The sequence below is a fragment of the Patiria miniata genome, unplaced genomic scaffold, assembly GCF_015706575.1.
Source record: "Patiria miniata isolate m_02_andy unplaced genomic scaffold, ASM1570657v1 HiC_scaffold_20, whole genome shotgun sequence".
Taxonomy (NCBI): Eukaryota; Metazoa; Echinodermata; class Asteroidea; order Valvatida; family Asterinidae; genus Patiria; species Patiria miniata.
In genome coordinates, this window is record NW_024037059.1 from 27452968 (window position 1) to 27471788 (window position 18821).

General features: G+C 39.4%; 1 protein-coding gene and 1 long non-coding RNA gene across 2 annotated transcripts; one reads left to right on the forward strand and one right to left on the reverse strand.

Annotated features, from left to right (window-relative positions):
* Nucleotides 1-5140: 5140 nt before the first annotated feature.
* LOC119728420 (zinc/cadmium resistance protein-like) lies at nt 5141-13731 on the reverse strand. The gene is made up of 6 exons (XM_038200651.1): nt 12242-13731; nt 11100-11322; nt 10402-10578; nt 10042-10236; nt 7626-7708; nt 5141-7432 (listed from the first exon to the last, which is right to left on the reverse strand). Exons 1-6 carry the CDS (start codon nt 12416-12418, stop codon nt 7250-7252), a joined length of 1038 nt encoding a protein of 345 aa, XP_038056579.1. The 5' UTR covers nt 12419-13731; the 3' UTR covers nt 5141-7249.
* A 3230-nt stretch (nt 13732-16961) lies between these two features.
* On the forward strand, nt 16962-18785 carry LOC119728421. Its single transcript, XR_005271054.1, has 2 exons — nt 16962-17213; nt 17599-18785. It is a non-coding gene; the product is annotated as an uncharacterized LOC119728421 (long non-coding RNA).
* The last annotated feature ends 36 nt before the right edge of the window (nt 18786-18821 follow it).

An 18821-nucleotide genomic window follows, 5' to 3' on the forward strand; every position in this document is an offset into this window, starting at 1 on the left:
TTCCTTCAGAAGAACGTGTACCTCTGGTTTTGGATCGACTGCAACGATCTCCAAGTTGAAGGTGCGTCAAAGTACATTGTATATGCTTTTCCCATTCCTCCGTTTATTTCAAGGTAATTCTCGTGTACGACTGCTAAACTGTTTAAAAACTTGGTCAGTTCTTTCGTTTGTAATAAAATGCATCAAAACAAACCTAAAACCAAACGACCCCCTCTGTATTTCATTTACGCCATACTCTGTGTTTGGTACAGATTCCTGGGTGTGCCAGAATGACATTGACATGTACGCTAACTGGGGTGATGGTGAACCGAATGACTCTCACGGAGCTGAAGACTGTGCAATAGTCGTCAAAGAAGGCTACTGGAATGATTCACCATGCGACCTTCTTGCGACCTTCATCTGCATGCGATCGACACCAAAGTTGCACCTTTAAATAGCGGCAAAACGACTCTTCATTTAACCCACTTTCGCATAAACTGAAAATGCTTTAGAAAGTACGAAAGAGAAAGAACGAAGTGAAGATTTCATGATAAACGACTCAAGAGTCTTATGCAGGTCCTAAATTATTTCTGTTCAATTAACAAGTTATGGACACAATTTAATAGAGAGCTAAATTACAAGGAATAACAGTTTTTTATATTGTACATGTGCAATGATGTAACGTAAGGACAAAATCATCTCAGTATCTTCAGACCAGCACTTGAGCTTAACTTTCAAAATGACACCTTAAAATTAATTCCTTATATTTATTTTTTGCAAATTGAAAAAAGTTTGCGATAGTATGAGTACTTTACAGTTTGACATCACGTGATGTCGTTTTGTTATCGATGCAGTTTTATAGTATTACACATCTCTACAACCTCGTCGGATCCGAACTGAAGTTAACTAAAGGAAGTTGGAAATGGCTAAGGAAAGATTTTGCAGTGAGCAATAAATAAACTCGGATAGATTGAGTAACGAACGAATTTGTCTATAATTGGTGTGTTGATACTTTTCCGTCAGGCAATGACCAAAAGGTTTTTTTTAAGATAGAATGTTCTTTTCAATTCAGTTCCACTACCAGTACGACAGTGACCTTTAATCAATCGATTATCAGTATTCACCCATTTGTCCTCGATTTTTTTTTTAAAGGATATACAGTTGCTTGCTTACGTTTCGAAAAGGAAATATTTATCGGGGAAAAAAAAGAGATTTTCCGGCAGTCAGAAAATTGAAAAGCGTGGAGGTAGCCTTATTTGATATTAGGGAATGTCGGTACAAACTTGTACGTTCATAATAAAACATTCCATAGCACCAGTTGACGTCATTTTATGCTATATCTTTTGAAGAGCGCCACCAACTGTTAGCCTTTAGGATTCCACTTTTGAACTTCATTACCGCAATAACAATATTCTGCATATATCAACTGTTCTTCGTTGTTTACTTGAAATACCCAACAAAACACAAGTTGATTTAGAATCCTCGTAAAAAGACTTGGCGTTATTCACCAAAAACAATATACAACCCAAATGGCGCAAAAACTGAGTGTCCATTCCTTGGTGAATATTGTCTTAGTGGATATATGGCAACTTAACTGTATATGGCATTGCTCTGCCTTCATGCTAAATATAAAATTAACTTGCTTTGACTCGATCTGTGGGCTTTGTCAAGGTCATCGTATAATGAATTTGAGAGAAGTGGAGGTTGACATGGCGATGGAAATGCCGACCGCATGCATCCATATGTTGCTAAGTAACTTTTGAAATTCATTCCATTGTAAAAATGTCGAGCGTGAAATCTCTTTGTATCCAGTTGCGCACCGTATTTGTCTTCATTAAAGAACAAATATTGACCAAATGCTACATTGTGGCTCAGAGGTTTCAAGAAAATCCTCATTTCGACATCACTGGGCGCACGCCTGACATCTGGAAATGATGTTGCCTAATCGTCTCATCGTTGGCTTGATAAGCCTTTGTCTTACGATCAGATGCGCTGGTGGTTATGCGAAGTGCGGGGCCTCCATCAGAGGGGCGTGTCCTCCTGCTTGGAGCCAGTGGGGTGACAAATGCTACAAAAAAGGCATACAGAACCTACCATGGGCTGAGGCAAAACAGCAGTGCATCAAGATGGGAAGTGTTTTGGTCATGCCACAGTCTCAGGAGGAAACTGACTTCCTTCAGAAGAACGTGTACCACTGGTTTTGGATCGACTGCAACGATCTCCAAGTTGAAGGTGCGTCAAAGTACATTGTATATGCTTTTCCCATTCCTCCGTTTATTTCAAGTTAATTCTCGTGTACGACTGCTAAACTGTTTAAAAACTTGGTCAGTTCTTTCGTTTGTAATAAAATGCATCAAAACAAACCTAAAACCAAACGACCCCCTCTGCATTTCATTTACGCCATACTCTGTGTTTGTTACAGGTTCCTGGGTGTGCACGAATGACATTGACATGTACGCTAACTGGGGTGATGGTGAACCAAATGATCACGGAGCTGCCGACTGTGCAATAGTCGTCGTACAAGGCCACTGGGATGATTCACCATGCAAGCTTCTTGCTCCCTTCATCTGCATGCGATCGGCACCAAAGTTGCACCTTTAAATAGCGGCAAAACGACTCTTCATTTTAAGAATGAAACTGACTTTAGAATCAAGTACGAAAGAGAAAGAACGAAGTGAAGATTTCATAAAAAAACCGACTCAACAGTCTCATGCAGGTCCTAAATTGTTTCCGTTCAAATTTCAATAGAGCCCTAAATTAGAAAACAAAATATTTTAAATTGTCGACAGGTGCAGCGAGGGCAGTCATATCAATGCAGACCAGCACTAGAGATGCATTCACTTTCAAATGACATCTTAAGACTGACTTCTTGACTTTTAATTCTTCGTAAATTGAAAAAAATAATAATAATATTACGAGAACTTTACAGTTTCACATCACGGTGTTTCGTTTTGTAATCGATGCAGTTTCATCAAGTATTACAGCCTCGTGAGATCTGTACTGAAGTATAATGAACTAACTGTTAGAAAATGAATAAGGGAGATATTTCGTAATTGAGCAATAATAAAGATAGATTGAGTAAAGAACGAATTATTCTTCAATTGGTTTGTTGTAACACTCTCCGTCATGCAATGACCAAACGTTTAAGGGACATGACTCTTTGACATCTCCAGTACCAGATTGTCAGTGTTCTTATAAAACGTGTGTCATGAAACTCAATCGAAATTAACAGTTTTTACACCAATATTACTCTAACTCTTATGCGACTTCCGTCGGACATTAGTGATGGCTCTTCAGGATTCTCTTTCTATCATGCAACTATGAATTTCCCTTGGTTGTAGCTGGGTATCTTGGCACAGTGTATCAACATAATGTAGGCATTGGTCATCCCACGTTTCGCTTCCCTTGGGTTGGCTGCCAGGGAATCAAGCTGGCCACTGTCTTCTGTAATGTCCTGCAGACTGGAGCCGTCTCCTCTTGATGGTAGTTGTTAGTTTCGGCAGTTGCCCGTATAGGTCTTGACTGGTTGTGTGACTCGTCCAGCTGATGTTGAGTGCTGACGTAAGCAGTCTGGTGTAGCAGCCATCCATTGACCTTAGCTTTGTTGTCATTGTGCAGGTTTCCCAATAGGTCCTATTATTATGTCCTTGATTATTAATTTTTAAAGGACTAATGCAAGGTTGCGCACAGTGACTTTCAGGCAGGGAATATTTAACGGGAAAACAAGAATGTTGAAATCTTCCAGCAGTCGCAAATTTGAAAATTGGCAGAAATGGCATCATTTGATACTTGGTCATACCATCGACTTGTAAGTGAACAATTTTATGTATACCGTTAAGGCACTTTCTTCCGACGGTTTGGTCAATTTTATAGGTTTATACGAGTGCAATCAACTATTTGCCTTGAAGATGGCACTTATGCACGATACGGCAAAAAAATACAAACATAGAGTCAATAACCTATTTCTTATTTTGAAGAACCAAACAAAACACAACTGCATTGTGTTGTCTCAAAAATAGTCTCAGTACATCACATACAAAAACCAACGCGAAGCGCGCTCAGCAAAAACAATTATGCCCAGCCCTTGATAAAGGCTATTGTGGATATTGCAGGTTAACTGCATAACACAGCTGAGGCTTCTTTGATTAAAAATAAAATTAACTTGAATTTAGTGTTTTTCACGGTCACTACGCTGAATTTGAGAGACACTAAAGATGCCATGGTGATAGAAATGCCGCTGCATACTCCATAAGCTGCGAAGTAATCTACTGAAATTGGTTCTATCGAAACAAAATGTCGAGCGTGAGATGTCTTTTGTGTCCAGCAGACGCGCCATTAATTTTCATTAAGGACTATTGACTGTGTACTGCATTGCAGCTCCGACGTTTAATATCAAGAGAATCCTCATTTCGCCATCACTTGGCGTACGTCTGGCAACATCTGAAAACGATGTTGCCTAAACGTCTCATCATTGGCTTGATAAGCCTTTGTCTTATGATCAGATGCACTGGTGGTAATGAGAGGTGTGGGGCCTCCATTAGAGGGGCGTGTCCTCCTGCTTGGAGCCAGTGGGGTGACAAATGCTACAAACAAGGCAGCGAGAAACTACCTTGGGCTGAGGCAAAACAGGAGTGCATCAAGATGAGAAGTGTCTTGGTCATGCCACAGTCTCAGGAGGAAACTGAGTTCCTGCTGGAGAACCTGTCCCGATGGTTTTGGATCGACTGCAATGATATCCAAGTTGAAGGTGCGTCAATTGTATCAATTACTCTTTCTTCGCTTAATCTCAATTGAAAAATCTTCCGTCTCTTTTATAAAACAAAATATCAAATTCCACATACATATTCTGGAATTGTCTGTGTTTATCAGATACATGGGCGTGCCATGATGGCGCTAATGGTGTGGAGTACAGAAACTGGAGGGATGGTGAGCCCAACAATGCTCCGCGATATGGGAGTGAAGATTGCGCAACAGTCGAGGCATCAGGCCAATGGAATGATATACCGTGCAGTCTGCTTGCTTATTTTATCTGCAAACGACCGGCACCAGAGTTGCACCTTTAAAGCAGTCGGCATACTATGTTGCTAAATAAAACTTGTATCCTTTCCTTTACACGCTTTCCACTTGTAAGGCAGTAGAAATAGTGCAACGAGTAAAGTTATTGCTTTACGAATATTCAGTTTATTATTTCAAGTCAAATAACACTCTCTCATATTAAAATTACTTCGTCACTGCCGAACAGATATTCATGAAACATGCACGTTTGGCAAAGTTTGAAAAATGCAACTATGTACACCTGCAGCAAAATAACAATGTCAAATCAAAGTCTTGCATTGATTGATTTCCAACATCTGAGTTTGCCTAATTTCAAACAAATTTTGAACGGACCAAAACTGCCAGTTAAAAAACAGTTGGCATATCCCATCCAGAAAGGGACAAATTTATCTAAACATTTCTAAAAATATATAGTCTTTGCTCGATGGAAGAATACCGAAAAATGATATAAGATTGTGGTCTAGTAATAGAAGAAAGCATGACTAAAGATATATTACCGTTATTTCTTTATTTATTTCGTTTGATTTATTTCAAGCGTTTATGTCACCAAAATAGAAGTATAACGAAACAAAGAGTCAAAAGAACTTCCAGAAAAAAAGACTTACGGAATAGTTTTATGCAAATAGTGGGTGGCTCTGTTAATAGATTTCCTTTCTGGCAATCTGAGGAATCTTGCAAAGAATTCTTTAAAATTTATTGTCGACCGCCACCTGCAGCATTTACATGTACAACGGAAATTAAAGCAATGTTACATTACATTTACGCTAGACATAATTTTAGACGTTTGGTTGGATCATACATCGTTAGTTTCGAGATTAAATTACATATCAACTTGATTATTTTGATGTGATTTTCAATGGTAAAAAGAGTGTATTAGTTTTAAACATTTTTTTGAATACGTAGCCATTCGTAACGTAAAGTTCCGACTTCGTAACGTAAAATAATAACAAGATTATAAATTTGTATTGTTATTAAATTTAGTTATAAATATAGGGGTTTGAAATAATGTCAACTGCAGAATTCATTATATTAATAACAAAAGAAGAGTAATGTTCAAGTTCAGCATAATTGTGTCTTCTACAAAATATCACATCACCGACAAAGGTGTTAACTTTATGAAAAGGATTTATAACATATCATGGGCTGAAATACATTTAAAGGAGATTACAAAGAACCGGCTTTAGATGTACGTATGAACATGCAGCAATTTGGCCTTCAGGAAACACGTTAAAACTTAATTAAAAACTGGAATTTGTGTTGAGTTCAACATACTAAAGAAAAGACCGTAATAAATCAAACGTTATTTCAATACATCTTGTAAAAGAATATAGCCATCTAACAGTTTTACGGAACTGTTTTCAGTGTGCTACCTATAACCTAAGTCTGAGGTTGACAGACCGAATAATAATTAGCTGTTTCGGGCTTAAGTCAGATCTTAAGTCAGGTAGACCGCCAATTTCGCTTAACCAAACCGAGACGTCTGGGGATCGTCAGATCATGGGACCAGACTAAATTGCAACAACCAGCAAATGTGGGTGCCGTTGCGAACGAAGGTGCAAACAAAAGGCGATAGCAAGTTGACTAGCAAATTGACTATAGGTCTACACAATACCTATATTTTAAGTTGATATTTTGTTTGTAAACCAGTACTTTCATCTCGGGTTAACAATGCTATTACTATTTAAAAAAAAAACTGCAGTAGACAGAGCACAGCAAGACACAAAGCCACATTTTACGTTCACATTTTGTTCAACCGATAATGCTTTAGAGTTGATTATAAAGACCTTACTTTTGTTACATTTACGCCATTTTATATGGGCTGCCGCAAGCGCATAAATTGAAGCCATGGTTGACAACATAGTTTTCTTTTAAAAGTCCTCCAAACGCCCTCAATACATAGTAAAAAGGCATGTGTAGGAATTGTGTTGTAGCTTTGTTGACAATGTTATATTTCCAACAATCAAATAATATTTTGGTCATCTGTAATAACTCTTCTTCATTTTTGCAGTGTTGGACCTTCCATAGTTTTGCAACCCTTCGTTGACAAAAGTGCAGTTTGCTAAACAAGCGTGGTGCTTGAAAATGTCCTCACCCTATGGCTAAGGCCTAGACTCCTTTGCCTATCAGTTTTAATTAGTTGTAGCCACATCCTTAACCATTGATTGTGAGTCTGAAAGTTTGCTGCCACCAAGCAGTAAAAAAACTAATTAATATCCTATACACAAGCACCATTCGCTGATTCACTGTGTACATTTACATCAGTATTCTCTCGTATCGTCGTCGTGGCATCAATTCCTTTGTCCATGAGATATGACTTGATGTCGTCGGCCATTATTGTGTAATCGTCCTTGTCGTGAAACCAGATGTGGGCTGTGGCTAGGTAACTGGTACCCGTCTTCTGAGAGAAACCAATCAGCATAGAATTTTCATCATGTTTACATAACAAAGTTTCAAGTACTAGGGCCTAGGGGAAACATAAAATAAGCATACTAATTTATCCTTGGTTGTAATTTGTTTCAACACTTGTTATTTTTTAAGCGTTTATATTGATTCCTTTTTACTTTTTACTCATTTTTAGTGGTAAAACTTACATCTCTTTGAAGCTTTTCCGTGCTATCTTCTTCATTCATTTCTGATGGAAGCGATTGTAAGAGGAGTTTGCTTGACTGCCGGACTGAAACAGAACAATATAGCAAACTTATATGAACACAAGAAATTAGCATTGAATTTCGGTCGAAGGTACCGATCATGAGCTGAATACATGTACAGCAGATCCACGATTAAAAATTATCCTCCATACCAAAAGCGTGCATGCGAAATATTTTGTCCCCAAAAAGGCAAGTTTACCCTCGTTTATTAACGTCTTTTGCCTGACTTCATCTAGTGTACTCTTTACAACATTTTGAGAGGTGCTGGCCAGCGGACGTGATTCAACGACCGATATGAAATCGCACACAAACAGCCGTCGTAATAAGCTGTGATCATCCTCGTCCAAGATTCTCAAAGTATTAAAACTGTTGCGAAGCTACGTCGTGTTTCGAAATCATTAGCAGGTATATAGGGCTATAGCGTTTCACAGATCCGCAATAAATATTGTTGTGAAATTACACAGACTTTATTGCTCATCGATTATTGATTAATTACTTATTGGTTATTGGTAAAATATCCTCTGAATTACTTACGCAGCGATGACTTGTGCGTGCGCGCTTAGAGCGCAGAGCACCTGCACCGACGATGCATTCCTGCTGCGCGTAAATCAAAGACGCATGTAAGGGTGCACACCGGTAAATCGATCCGCCAAGCTCATGAATAAAAGTTATACCCTCAAAATATTCTATATTAGAGAGTTCTGAGCGCCGTAAAATTGGGGAATTGAAGAGATATGGTAATGAACCTCTGGCCCGGACTTGGGGCTTCCAATTCTGAGCATTTGCATGCTATTGGGCTCGAAAGTGGCGCTATTTTGCCATGTTGTGGAGGGATCGTTTTTCAAGATGGCTACTTTTCCACTTATGGGGAAATAGGGGTCGTCTTCTTTGGGTGAAAATATCTCGAAAAGTCAATGGTCAACCCACCAAAAATTGAAAAGAAAACGAAAGATGACATGTTGATTATCATTTTTCTGTGTAGCTTGAATACCTGTGAGAGTTTTGAGTATTTTTAAAAGAATTTTGAAGTATGGGCATTTAGCACTAGTGTCTATGGGAGTTTATTTGCAGGTATGCACCCTATAAAGAATAACAAAGATGGCCGTTTCGCGCATGCGCTGTGCCCCGGCAGTGGTCTTTTCAGTGGGCGGAACCTACGGGGAGGGGGAAAAAGTGTTTTAAAGGTATCAACAAGGGTTTTTTCCGTAACGGATTCTCCCAAATCGTAAGGGAGCAGTAGGCTATCACCCGATTACAACAATTGCTAGTTGAAAAGGGGGGGGGGGGCATTTTGAGCTGAAAAGTAGCTGAAACTCAATTTATTGTCGCTGGGGGCGCTCTACAGCTTAGCAGGGGCAAAAAACACCCACTATTTTCGGGCTTAATATCGACCTCGGATAATATTTTTCTTTCATTTTTTTCTTCAAAATATTGACTTTGGTGATATTCTGCTTGTCCTGAATGTGGTTTTGTGTTAAAATCTAAAAGTTGCCTGCTATTAAAGGGTGCACACCGGTAAATCGATCCGCCAAGCTCAAGAATAAAAGTTATACCCTCAAAATATTCTATATTAGAGAGTTCTGAGCGCCGTAAAATTGGGGAATTGAAGAGATATGGTAATGAACCTCTGGCCCGGACTTGGGGCTTCCAATTCTGAGCATTTTGGATGCTATTGGGCTCGAAAGTGGCGCTATTTTGCCATGTTGTGGAGGGATCGTTTTTCAAGATGGCAACTTTTCCGCTTATGGGAAAATAGGGGTCGTCTTCTTTGGGTGAAAATATCTCGAAAAGTCAATGGTCAACCCACCAAAAATTGAAAAGAAAACGAAAGATGACATGTTGATTATCATTTTTTTCTGTGCAGCTTGAATACCTGTGAGAGTTTTGAGTATTTTTAAAAGAATTTTGAAGTATGGGCATTTAGCACTAGTGTCTATGGGAGTTTATTTGCAGGTATGCACCCGTAAGCAGCGCGAACTTGTTTTGGTCGCGCTAGCGCCCTCTTTTGACGGAGTGCGTAAAGTTGTTTTGCCACGCTACACGCTACCTGAAGTATAGAATTATATCGTAAATATTATTATTAGAATGTTTGGTTCTTTATTCCATTGTAAACACTTTGTTGAATAAGTGCAGTTTACAAGACAGGAATTAGTTAGTTGTTGTTCTGATTTCGAACTGGTCGGACCTGTGTCCGAGCGACAGTGATTAAAATAGTTGAATCGTATATAATTCCGAGTGATTGTTTCTCTAATTGTCTCCGCGTTTCTCACGGAAGAACTCACCACAATATGTTACGCTTGCCGTAAAGTTACGAACTGTTTGGGCAATTGGTGGCTAAACACTTTACTCTTCAACTCACATAAGGGGACGGTTGTAACTGTGATAATAGCAACGATGATCAGACTCATAGCTGGATCGACGTAGTATCTCCACTCAAAGTCCGTCAACCAGATGAACAGTGCACTGATGATGACCACTACAGAACCTAACGCGTCCCCTAACACGTGTAGGAACACGCCTCTCATGTTCAAATGGGCGTGAGAGGGCGCTGCGCCTATAAGATCAAAGGAAACGAAAATCATTCTTTAATGCCAAGATCGGGAACTCATGAAATACAAATGTCTGAGGGCAATTCCTTTCTTACAAAATTGAAATTAGGAAGCCTCGATGACTATTAAAATAGCAAAACACCATACACTACAATAACTTTGTACCGTACCCACTGTTTTCGTTTCATCACTCAGTTCCTTCGTTCCTTTGACCGTGGAAGATGGTTCGTCAAGTGCCGTTTCTTCTTCTTCGGCAGATAAGGGTTCCAAGTCTAATTTCTGCCATTTGGAGTTTCGCTCATGGGCGTGGCTTTCCACGCCCCCATGGGAGTGACCATGCGGCATACCTAAGGAAGATTAAAGTGGGGCGTGTCAGGCAGCTAAAAAGGAGTGGTGTGGTACAACGCTTAATACATGACGTTAAAAAAGGGGGGAAACCGATAGTCCCAATAATGTATTAATATGTACTGAAATATGACCAGATTTTCGTTATTACCTCGAAGTGACCTAGCATTAATGATATCGAAGTAAGTGTCTGAGCCTCCTTTTGCCAAGAGGGGCCTGACTCGGTGCCTGAGCTGTGCAACAGGGGTGCAGACATGCTGTGTGTTTGGGTGCATAAAATGGCACACCCATATATAACGTGAATAAAATTGGACTTGTTTTGAAGTTGTCTTGACTTGTGTTCAGCTTGTGATTGACTCATGATGGACTTGAGTTTAACTTGTGATTGACCAGAGATTGACACTGAATTACTTTTGTGATCGATGGTCTTGAGATGTGTCTTGTTCTTTGATCGTCTTGCGATGTCTTGTGATTGACCACTCAATTAAGAACTCTCTCAATCAAAAACCCAAAGTCCAGTTACCATGTGAGCCGAAGAGGCACAGGCCAACTCCATTAATAACCAGCCCCACGCAGCCCACGATGAGAACCAGTACAGGGTTCTCTATGGCCTCCACTACAATCAGTCTCTGGACGGCATCCACGAAGATTGTGAAGCACAGCGCTATCAGGAGGACGGAGTTGATGAGAGCTCCCAACACCTCGGCACGCTTCCAGCTCCCCGTGGGAGAACTTCTCTTGGATATCTAGGCCGAGTTGAGAGACACAAATCACCACTAGACATTTTGAAATAGGTTCCCAGACCAACATTACAAAAGGAGTCATTCACAACAGTTTGGGAGTCAGGTTAGCGCTATCCAAATTATATTTTGTAAAATAAAACAATGGGGAGGTGAATTTCATTGATTTTTAAAAATTAGAATTTTATTTAATATCACTGCAAATGCGTGGTGGCCCTGAAAAGGACCGATTGGGTTTTCAGTTAGACAGTGCAATTGTCTATTCTCTTTTGTGAAAATGTGTGGCCCTGTGTGATTACCCGTCACACTATTCCCAAATTCTTCCCAACCATGCCAACCCAATCCTCGAAACCACTCCTAAAACGGCCCGCGTACGAGTTGGTTCGCGTACGAGTTGGTTCGCGTACGAGTTGGCTCGCGTACGAGTTGGCTCGCGTACGAGTTGGCACGCGTACGAGTTGGCTCGCGTACGAGTTGTCTCGCGTACGAGTTGACCAATCCGCGTACGAGTTGACTCGCGTACGAGTTGGTTCGCGTACGAGTTGACCTGTTTCCTTAGCGCTGTGGTTTATTTCCTTGCCTTTTACATCCATGGCCCAGGTTCGATTCCTGCCCTGGTCCACATGTGGCCATTTCCCAGTCCTGATTCAGTAGGTTTTCCTCCCACCTCCAAAAATTGAAATATTTTTTTTATTGCGCCATATGGTGCAACACGTAAAAGTAAATGCTGATTTGTGTGTGCGTCACATGTCGAGAGATTATGCGTGTTATTGAACAAAACATGGAAACTTGATACGCTTGAGTGGAAAAACAAACAAAGGGAACATCTGACCTGAGCTTCAGTAAGTACCGAAAATAGGCCAACATTTATTGTTGTACGTGTTCTCAATACAGGGTTGAATTCTTGACGTCTTTTCATACTCACCCGTAATGCTAGAAAGCCTATCACCAAAGCTATGATGTCTGACAGCATGTGGAAAGAGTCCGAGACGAGAGCCAGTGAGTTGGTAGCGTAGCCTGTCACTAGCTCCACCAGGAAGAACACGGTGGTCAGGGAAATCATGGCCAGAAACCGGCAACTCTTGCCCGTAAAACGTCCCATTATGGTAACTCCAGGCACCTCACTGAATCAGGCCGTGAATGCAGTTACACTACAGGTCAACTAAAATCACTGGGTCTGTACAGTTCGATGCGTTTTCCAAATAAAGCTGTACAAAGTTTTCAAAATAAGCTGGTTAGGTCGCTCATGCGCTATGCATGGACTATCGCGTGATGGACCGTGCTCTGCCAAACTAAGTGTGCACAACATCTTCCATCACACAGTCTGCAACGTAAAAAGCACACTGAATAAATATCCACTGTTGTCTTTTACAATTGCGAACACAGTAGGAAACTTAACCTAAGACCTACTCCACTTGCTCCACGGAAAAAGTACAGAGACGGACGGTGACTACACGCTGGTTCCTCACATGACAAGAATGATTTGGGTAAAGTTGCTGCAAGCGAATTTTGTGGTTTCTTCAGAGAAAGTCGGAGTATATCTCCACCGACGTGGTCAACTTCGTCCACCTGCTTCGTGTGTCCATGTCATTGCAGTTATACGTATAGTCAACAGAAAGACATGTACATGTATTCTACCCGCCACGTAACAATAGCGGCGTTATCTCCACTATCATCCAACTTCAGAATGCGATCGGTAGACACTGACCTGGATTTTATTACCTGGCCGAGACTATACTGTTCAAAATATTGCACAATCTAGCTGATGCAAAGGATAGGAGGCCTACGTGGGGCTAATTTGGCAAAGCCGGGTGATTTTTAGAGCACGACATGACGCCCGTAAGGCATAGGCCTATGCAGTGCTGTAGTCGAGGCCATGATGGTTCAGAAGTAGGCCTACATCACAAGTCTGACCGCAAGTAAACTAGCATGCCCAGCCAAAAGTAAGAACATTGAACAGGCTAGACAGCTTACTAAAGAGCTGGTGGTTGACTTACAATAGGCATGTTGATTCATGATCGTCACAATAGCTCAAATGCACTAACACTAGGACTATGCCACTTATAAATAAACAGTGAGGTCAATTACATTGTCAAAAGGACAATGTTCCCCTACAGACAAAAAAATCCACCTACAATTCGTTAGTGAATGAATTTACCTCAGCAACGTGTACTTTGAACACAAACACAGCTACCAACGGAGGCCGACCTGGCATTGTGATCGATAAGAATATCGATTGTTGTTCGTGAGCTATTATTGTCGCCACTGGGATGACGACAATCGGGAGATGACAAAGTGCTTATATTCCCATCTTATTTTCCATCAGAAAAAAGGCACATCAACGCAACCGCAGTATAATGGTTCAGTCTGATAAGAGCCGATACCATTTTATGCGTAATGCTATGCGACAGCTTTACCAACACTGAGCCTGCCAATAATTGGTACATGTATTGTGAAAGGAAATTAAAACCTTAAAACAAATTGCCAAAAGGTATGAAGCCCGGGAAGGGACAGGGTGGATTTTTTGGGGGGTAATTTGCTCATTCGTTCGCACGAATTGCTAACTCGTATAAAGCCCGGGAAGGGACAGGGTGGACATTTTTGGGGGGAATTTCCTAATTCGTTCGCACGAATTACTAATTCGTTCAAACGTATTACTAATTCGTGCGAACGAATTACTAATTCGTGCGAACGAATTAGCAAACTCCAAAAAAAGAAATTCCACCCTGTCCCTTCCCGGGCTTCATATCATGTGATGTTCTGATATCAGATCTTGGGTTTGTAAATAGATCGTACTTTGATCAGGACAATGGCTGCTCGGGTTGATATTATCTTTATACAACACCTGAATAAATCCCCGTCATCTGATTGGTGAATTGTAGATCACGTGACATATTATTATTCGGTATAATGCACGGTGCGACCATGCGTTATACCCATGCGTTATACCATTTCACTTTGCGCTAGTTCCATGACGCGGTATTTGCGTGCAAAATGCATACTGGTGTGCGCGTTCAGCGTAGCGCGTATTGTTCCAAAGATCCAGCGCTACAGCGTTGGGTTCAAACATTTTCGTGAAGGGGTAGTTCAACATCTTTAAAATTAAAATAAATTGTAGTTTATAATTTACCAATCAAATGACGAGAATTTATTCAGGTGTTGTATAAAACAAATAACGAATGTTTTACGTTCGTGCGATGGAAAGAATAATTTCATGAGGTGACAGATTGAATGTTCTATTCCACTCGGCTTCGCCTCGTGGAATAGAACATTCAATCTGTCACCTCATGAAATTATTCTTACCATCGCACTCACAAACATTCGTTATTTGTATACTAATCTCAAGGATAGTACATTGTACATTTCATGCTTGCGTATACAATTCCCGGAACGCCTGATAATGCCTAATAATGCCTTAAAAACTGGGATCTTTTGGAAGACATATTCAATACTGATGTTACTACGTCATGCCATTTCATTGGTTGTTTTTCGAGATCTAAATTGCACAATGCACATGATGTGATGGGTTATTATATACAGTCAAGTCTCGTTAATACAAACTTGTTCGGACCTAGCCAAATTGTTTGTTATATCAGAATTTTGTACTGAGAGGAACGTCAGTCCCATTCATTGTGCACATAAATGCACATTCGGGACTAAGGCTTTATGTTTGTTATAACCAGAATTTTGTATTAACAGAGTTTGTACTAACGAGACTCGACTGTACTATTCAAATTTTGAAAATCGGAATCTTTTGAAATCAGGAAGATTTCTTGCTTTAATTAAAAAAAAAAGGGAAAAAAGTGTAAAAAATCAGCTAGCTATTGGTTTGGTTCATTTCAAGATAGCTGCATACTTGATGCAGTCGAGTATCAACGTTACCCACGGAGTCCAGTCTCCTTTCTAACGTCTGATATATCTAAGCATGCGTGACGTCATTTCATACCGAAATCAGGACTAAGATTGTGATTGGTCAATTTCGATGCCGCGTTTTTGTAATACCTGTGTACAAAAATGCTACTCATCGTGGGCGTGATGTTTACGCACGTGGAGCTCGATTTACGCGCGTATAGAAGGCACCTGCATGCTGATTGGTCAGTTTCTTGAGGTCATACGCAATCTGGATCCATAATTAATCGAAATTGTTTACGTATAATAGACCATGGTCGGCTTGACCAGGGCCTGTATAGTATACACTACATAGACTATACTTGATGGCGCTCTAGTAGCAATCGTAGATGTCACTTTCTTGTGAGTTTGCTCTTCTTAGCTTCTAATAAATTCTATGTATTTACTAAAAGGCGGAATTAGCGAACAGTAGTATTTTATGCCTTAGATAGGTAGGAGTAAACAATTTGTGCATTTGTGGCAGGGCCCAGTTTTAGTTGTATGTTTTCATAATGTATAGTGTATTAAATAGGAGTACCTCCCCTTAGAAAACAAAGAAATCATTTTAGTTACTCAAGATTCCTCCCCTCCTTTTCAGTAGTGTGACCCCCGTTTGTTTACTTAAGCCCACATGTCCCCCCTATATAAGCTGCCACATGGTCAAGTCAGTTTAGTTCACCCAGCAGATCAGCAGATATAATTCACATGCATATATTTTCCTCCTAACTGGAGTGCCTGTCCTGCTTAGTTTTGTCTGCTTGTTGGAGTCATTGGTGAGTTTTGATATGTTTTTCTGTGTATTTTCTCATTAAGTGTATTATTAAGTTTTTAGAAGTTTTGAAAGGTCTTAGCATTGTTCAGAGTTTTGACAATTAAGTTTTATAAAGTTCATGAGCAGCCTGTTGTGATTGTAAGTTACCAGTTGAGTTTAGTGACATGGAGAATTTTTGCTTCTTTTTAATATGATGGATCCTGATAGTTGGAGTTTTGGGATTTTGTAGGAAAATTGTGTTGTCACAAGAAGGTTGAATTGTTGACTTGGTTTTCTGTGTTTTATTTCTCCATGGATTTCTTGACTTAGTTTACTTCAGTGGTTGATACATGTAGATGCACTGCATTGCCTTTTGATTATTAGGTTAATTGTTGATTTGATACTTTTTCTTTTGACATCTGATTTCAGTATTTTGGATGGTGTTTTCTTCATTACCTTTATTGTTTTATTGTACATGTAATAAGCCAAGAGGAGTGGTTTTCCCATAGACTTCTTACTGATTAGTTTGCCATGTTTATTCATTAGTTAGACTTGTCCAAGCTGTTCGTTTACTGTAGACCTGCATTTCCTTTATTTTGTATTTAGCCACCTGTTAATTACATTTAGTTATTTTTATCTGCTTTGGACCTTTGCAAGTTTACTGTTCAGGAATGTTGAATTACTCCCTTGGTGATTAGTCCCACCTGGCATTCAGAAGACAAGGACCACTGTTTATCTTGCTCATTAGGTATTCACAAGAAATTTTGGTGTTCTTGGCAAGACTGTATAGCAGGTCCACATGGCATTGTTTATATTACTTTAGACCTAGTGTAGCTTGAGTTGTTTGCATTGTTTACTTGTTTCTTATTACATGTATGTTCTTTACTCTCTTATCTTGTTAACAGATTTCTGCCAGAAGTGTCTTTAAGGTCCACTTTATACAACACTGTGTTGGTTAACTACTTTTGGTTTTTAACTCGGTTTAGGTCTTTGGTTTAAGTTGGTTTTTTAGGTTTAAGTTTTGGTTTTTAGTCTTTGCTCTTACTTGATTTTCGTGGTCTTGGTTTTATAATTATCTGGCCATTTTGAAAGTTCTTGTAAATAAATTCTTTTTCTTTTTTTTGTTCGAAATCTAGAATTGTGTCCCTTGTCCCTATTATAATTCAATCTCCTCGCGACTTTTCTCTTCAAAGATCCTGAGTTTAGTTTAGTTGTAGTAGTTTTAGTGCGAGTTCCCCATAGTGTGTCATTTTTCCAGGTTACATTTTTTTACTATTTTTGGTGGAGAATCCGGGTAGGGAATATGTTTTTTAGAACTTAGCCAGGAATTGATTTAATAGGGACTATAGGCATTTTTAAAAGGTTTTTTGGTCTGTCTTTGGTGGTCAGTATTTTAGAGTCAAAACCAACACAGTGTTGTTATTGGTGGGTCTGAGGAGTACACAATGACTGGAATCCTGACTCCACAGTTACACATCCTGGAGCTGCTGCAACACCAAGCTCAGATGCAGCAAGTCATTCTCCAGCAGTTTCGGCAAATCAACATGCTGACAGAGGTCATCTCACAAGTTATCAAAGATCCTGAGTTTAGTTTAGTTGTAATAGTTTTAGTGCGAGTTTCCCATAGTGTGTCATTTTTCCAGGTTACACATTCAAATCCTCTGAAGTGAAATACAAACATGTAAACAACAAAGAACTATATGTAACCGGTGAAATATTTGAAGCATATTTCAATCATATCTTTTTGGCACCTTTGCTTTTCCTATCTCTTTTGAAAGTTTTATTAATATTTTATATCCCAATAGTCGGTACGCGGGATTGCTTTTTCACAAGTTTTGGATTGTTTTCATGTTTTCAAAGTATTGAAATTATTATTATCTTCATTGTTTTATGTGCATGTTATATTTTTTGTTCACCACTGTGAGCATGAGTGAGAAAATCTGTCCTTTAGCCCTGGGTGGGTCAACCACACATTCCAGGTTTCTGGGAAAGTAATTAACTCCAGGCAGGAGGCTGACTACATGTACCTCATTATTATTCATTAGATAGACTCTGGTTTTTTTTACACTAGTTACTCTGTTTAATCACCCCCTTAATAGCTCTGTTTATTCATAATCCCTATGTGGTTTGCCCAGGAATGTGAGGCACTGGCCAACATCCTGTGGTTCAGATAACCAACGAGAGCACACCCATGTTATAAAAGTCGTTTAATTTAAAGAAGATTTTACAGCGCTGGCTGCGCTTTGCTGCCATGCGGCCACTGAGGAATAAAAACAGTAATATTTCCACATCTCAACTTGAAGATCCTGTGTTCCCCTGGTCACATATATATTGTCGGTGATACGCATGTTTGCTTTTACGATATGGGATGTCATGTTTACTTGCTTTATTGCTCTCTGTTTGCATGTATGTAAGTTTTGTCACTCATTGATGTGCTGACGTCACTGCGTGACCTTTTCTTGTACCTTGTTTTTTTTTCAATAACAAATGAATCAATACACAAAACGTAATTTTAAACAGACTTAATGAGAAAACAAACGCAGAGCTGCTGTGTATTCTACTCCATACATTTAATACTTTGGGATAATATATATTGTATTTACATTACAAATGGTATTTGATTATACATTATTTGCCATCATATCTTTTCTTCAACACAATCACTACAGCAGTTAGTTTTCTTCCTAAATATTCAAACTAATCCGTGAAAAAAAACACTTTCCTAACAGTTATCTAAACTTTAAATGCTAAAAATTATTCCACACTGTGGAACAGATATAAATCTAACTTTCAACAGAATTTAACAAGCGGATTTAAAAAAAAACAAAAACCTAATGGTTACCATTCATGTATATTATAACGATAA

What these genes read in the sequence shown, in the direction of transcription:
- LOC119728420 (XM_038200651.1), bottom strand. Translation starts at nt 12,418, where the DNA reads ATGGGACGTTTTACGGGCAAGAGTTGCCGGTTTCTGGCCATGATTTCC. An exon ending in TAGGCTTTCTAGCATTACGG is followed by an intron (nt 11,323 to 12,241) that starts GTGAGTATGAAA and finishes AACTCGGCCTAG; the next exon opens with ATATCCAAGAGAAGTTCTCC. An exon ending in AGTTACAACCGTCCCCTTAT is followed by an intron (nt 7,709 to 10,041) that starts GTGAGTTGAAGA and finishes GTTCTGTTTCAG; the next exon opens with TCCGGCAGTCAAGCAAACTC.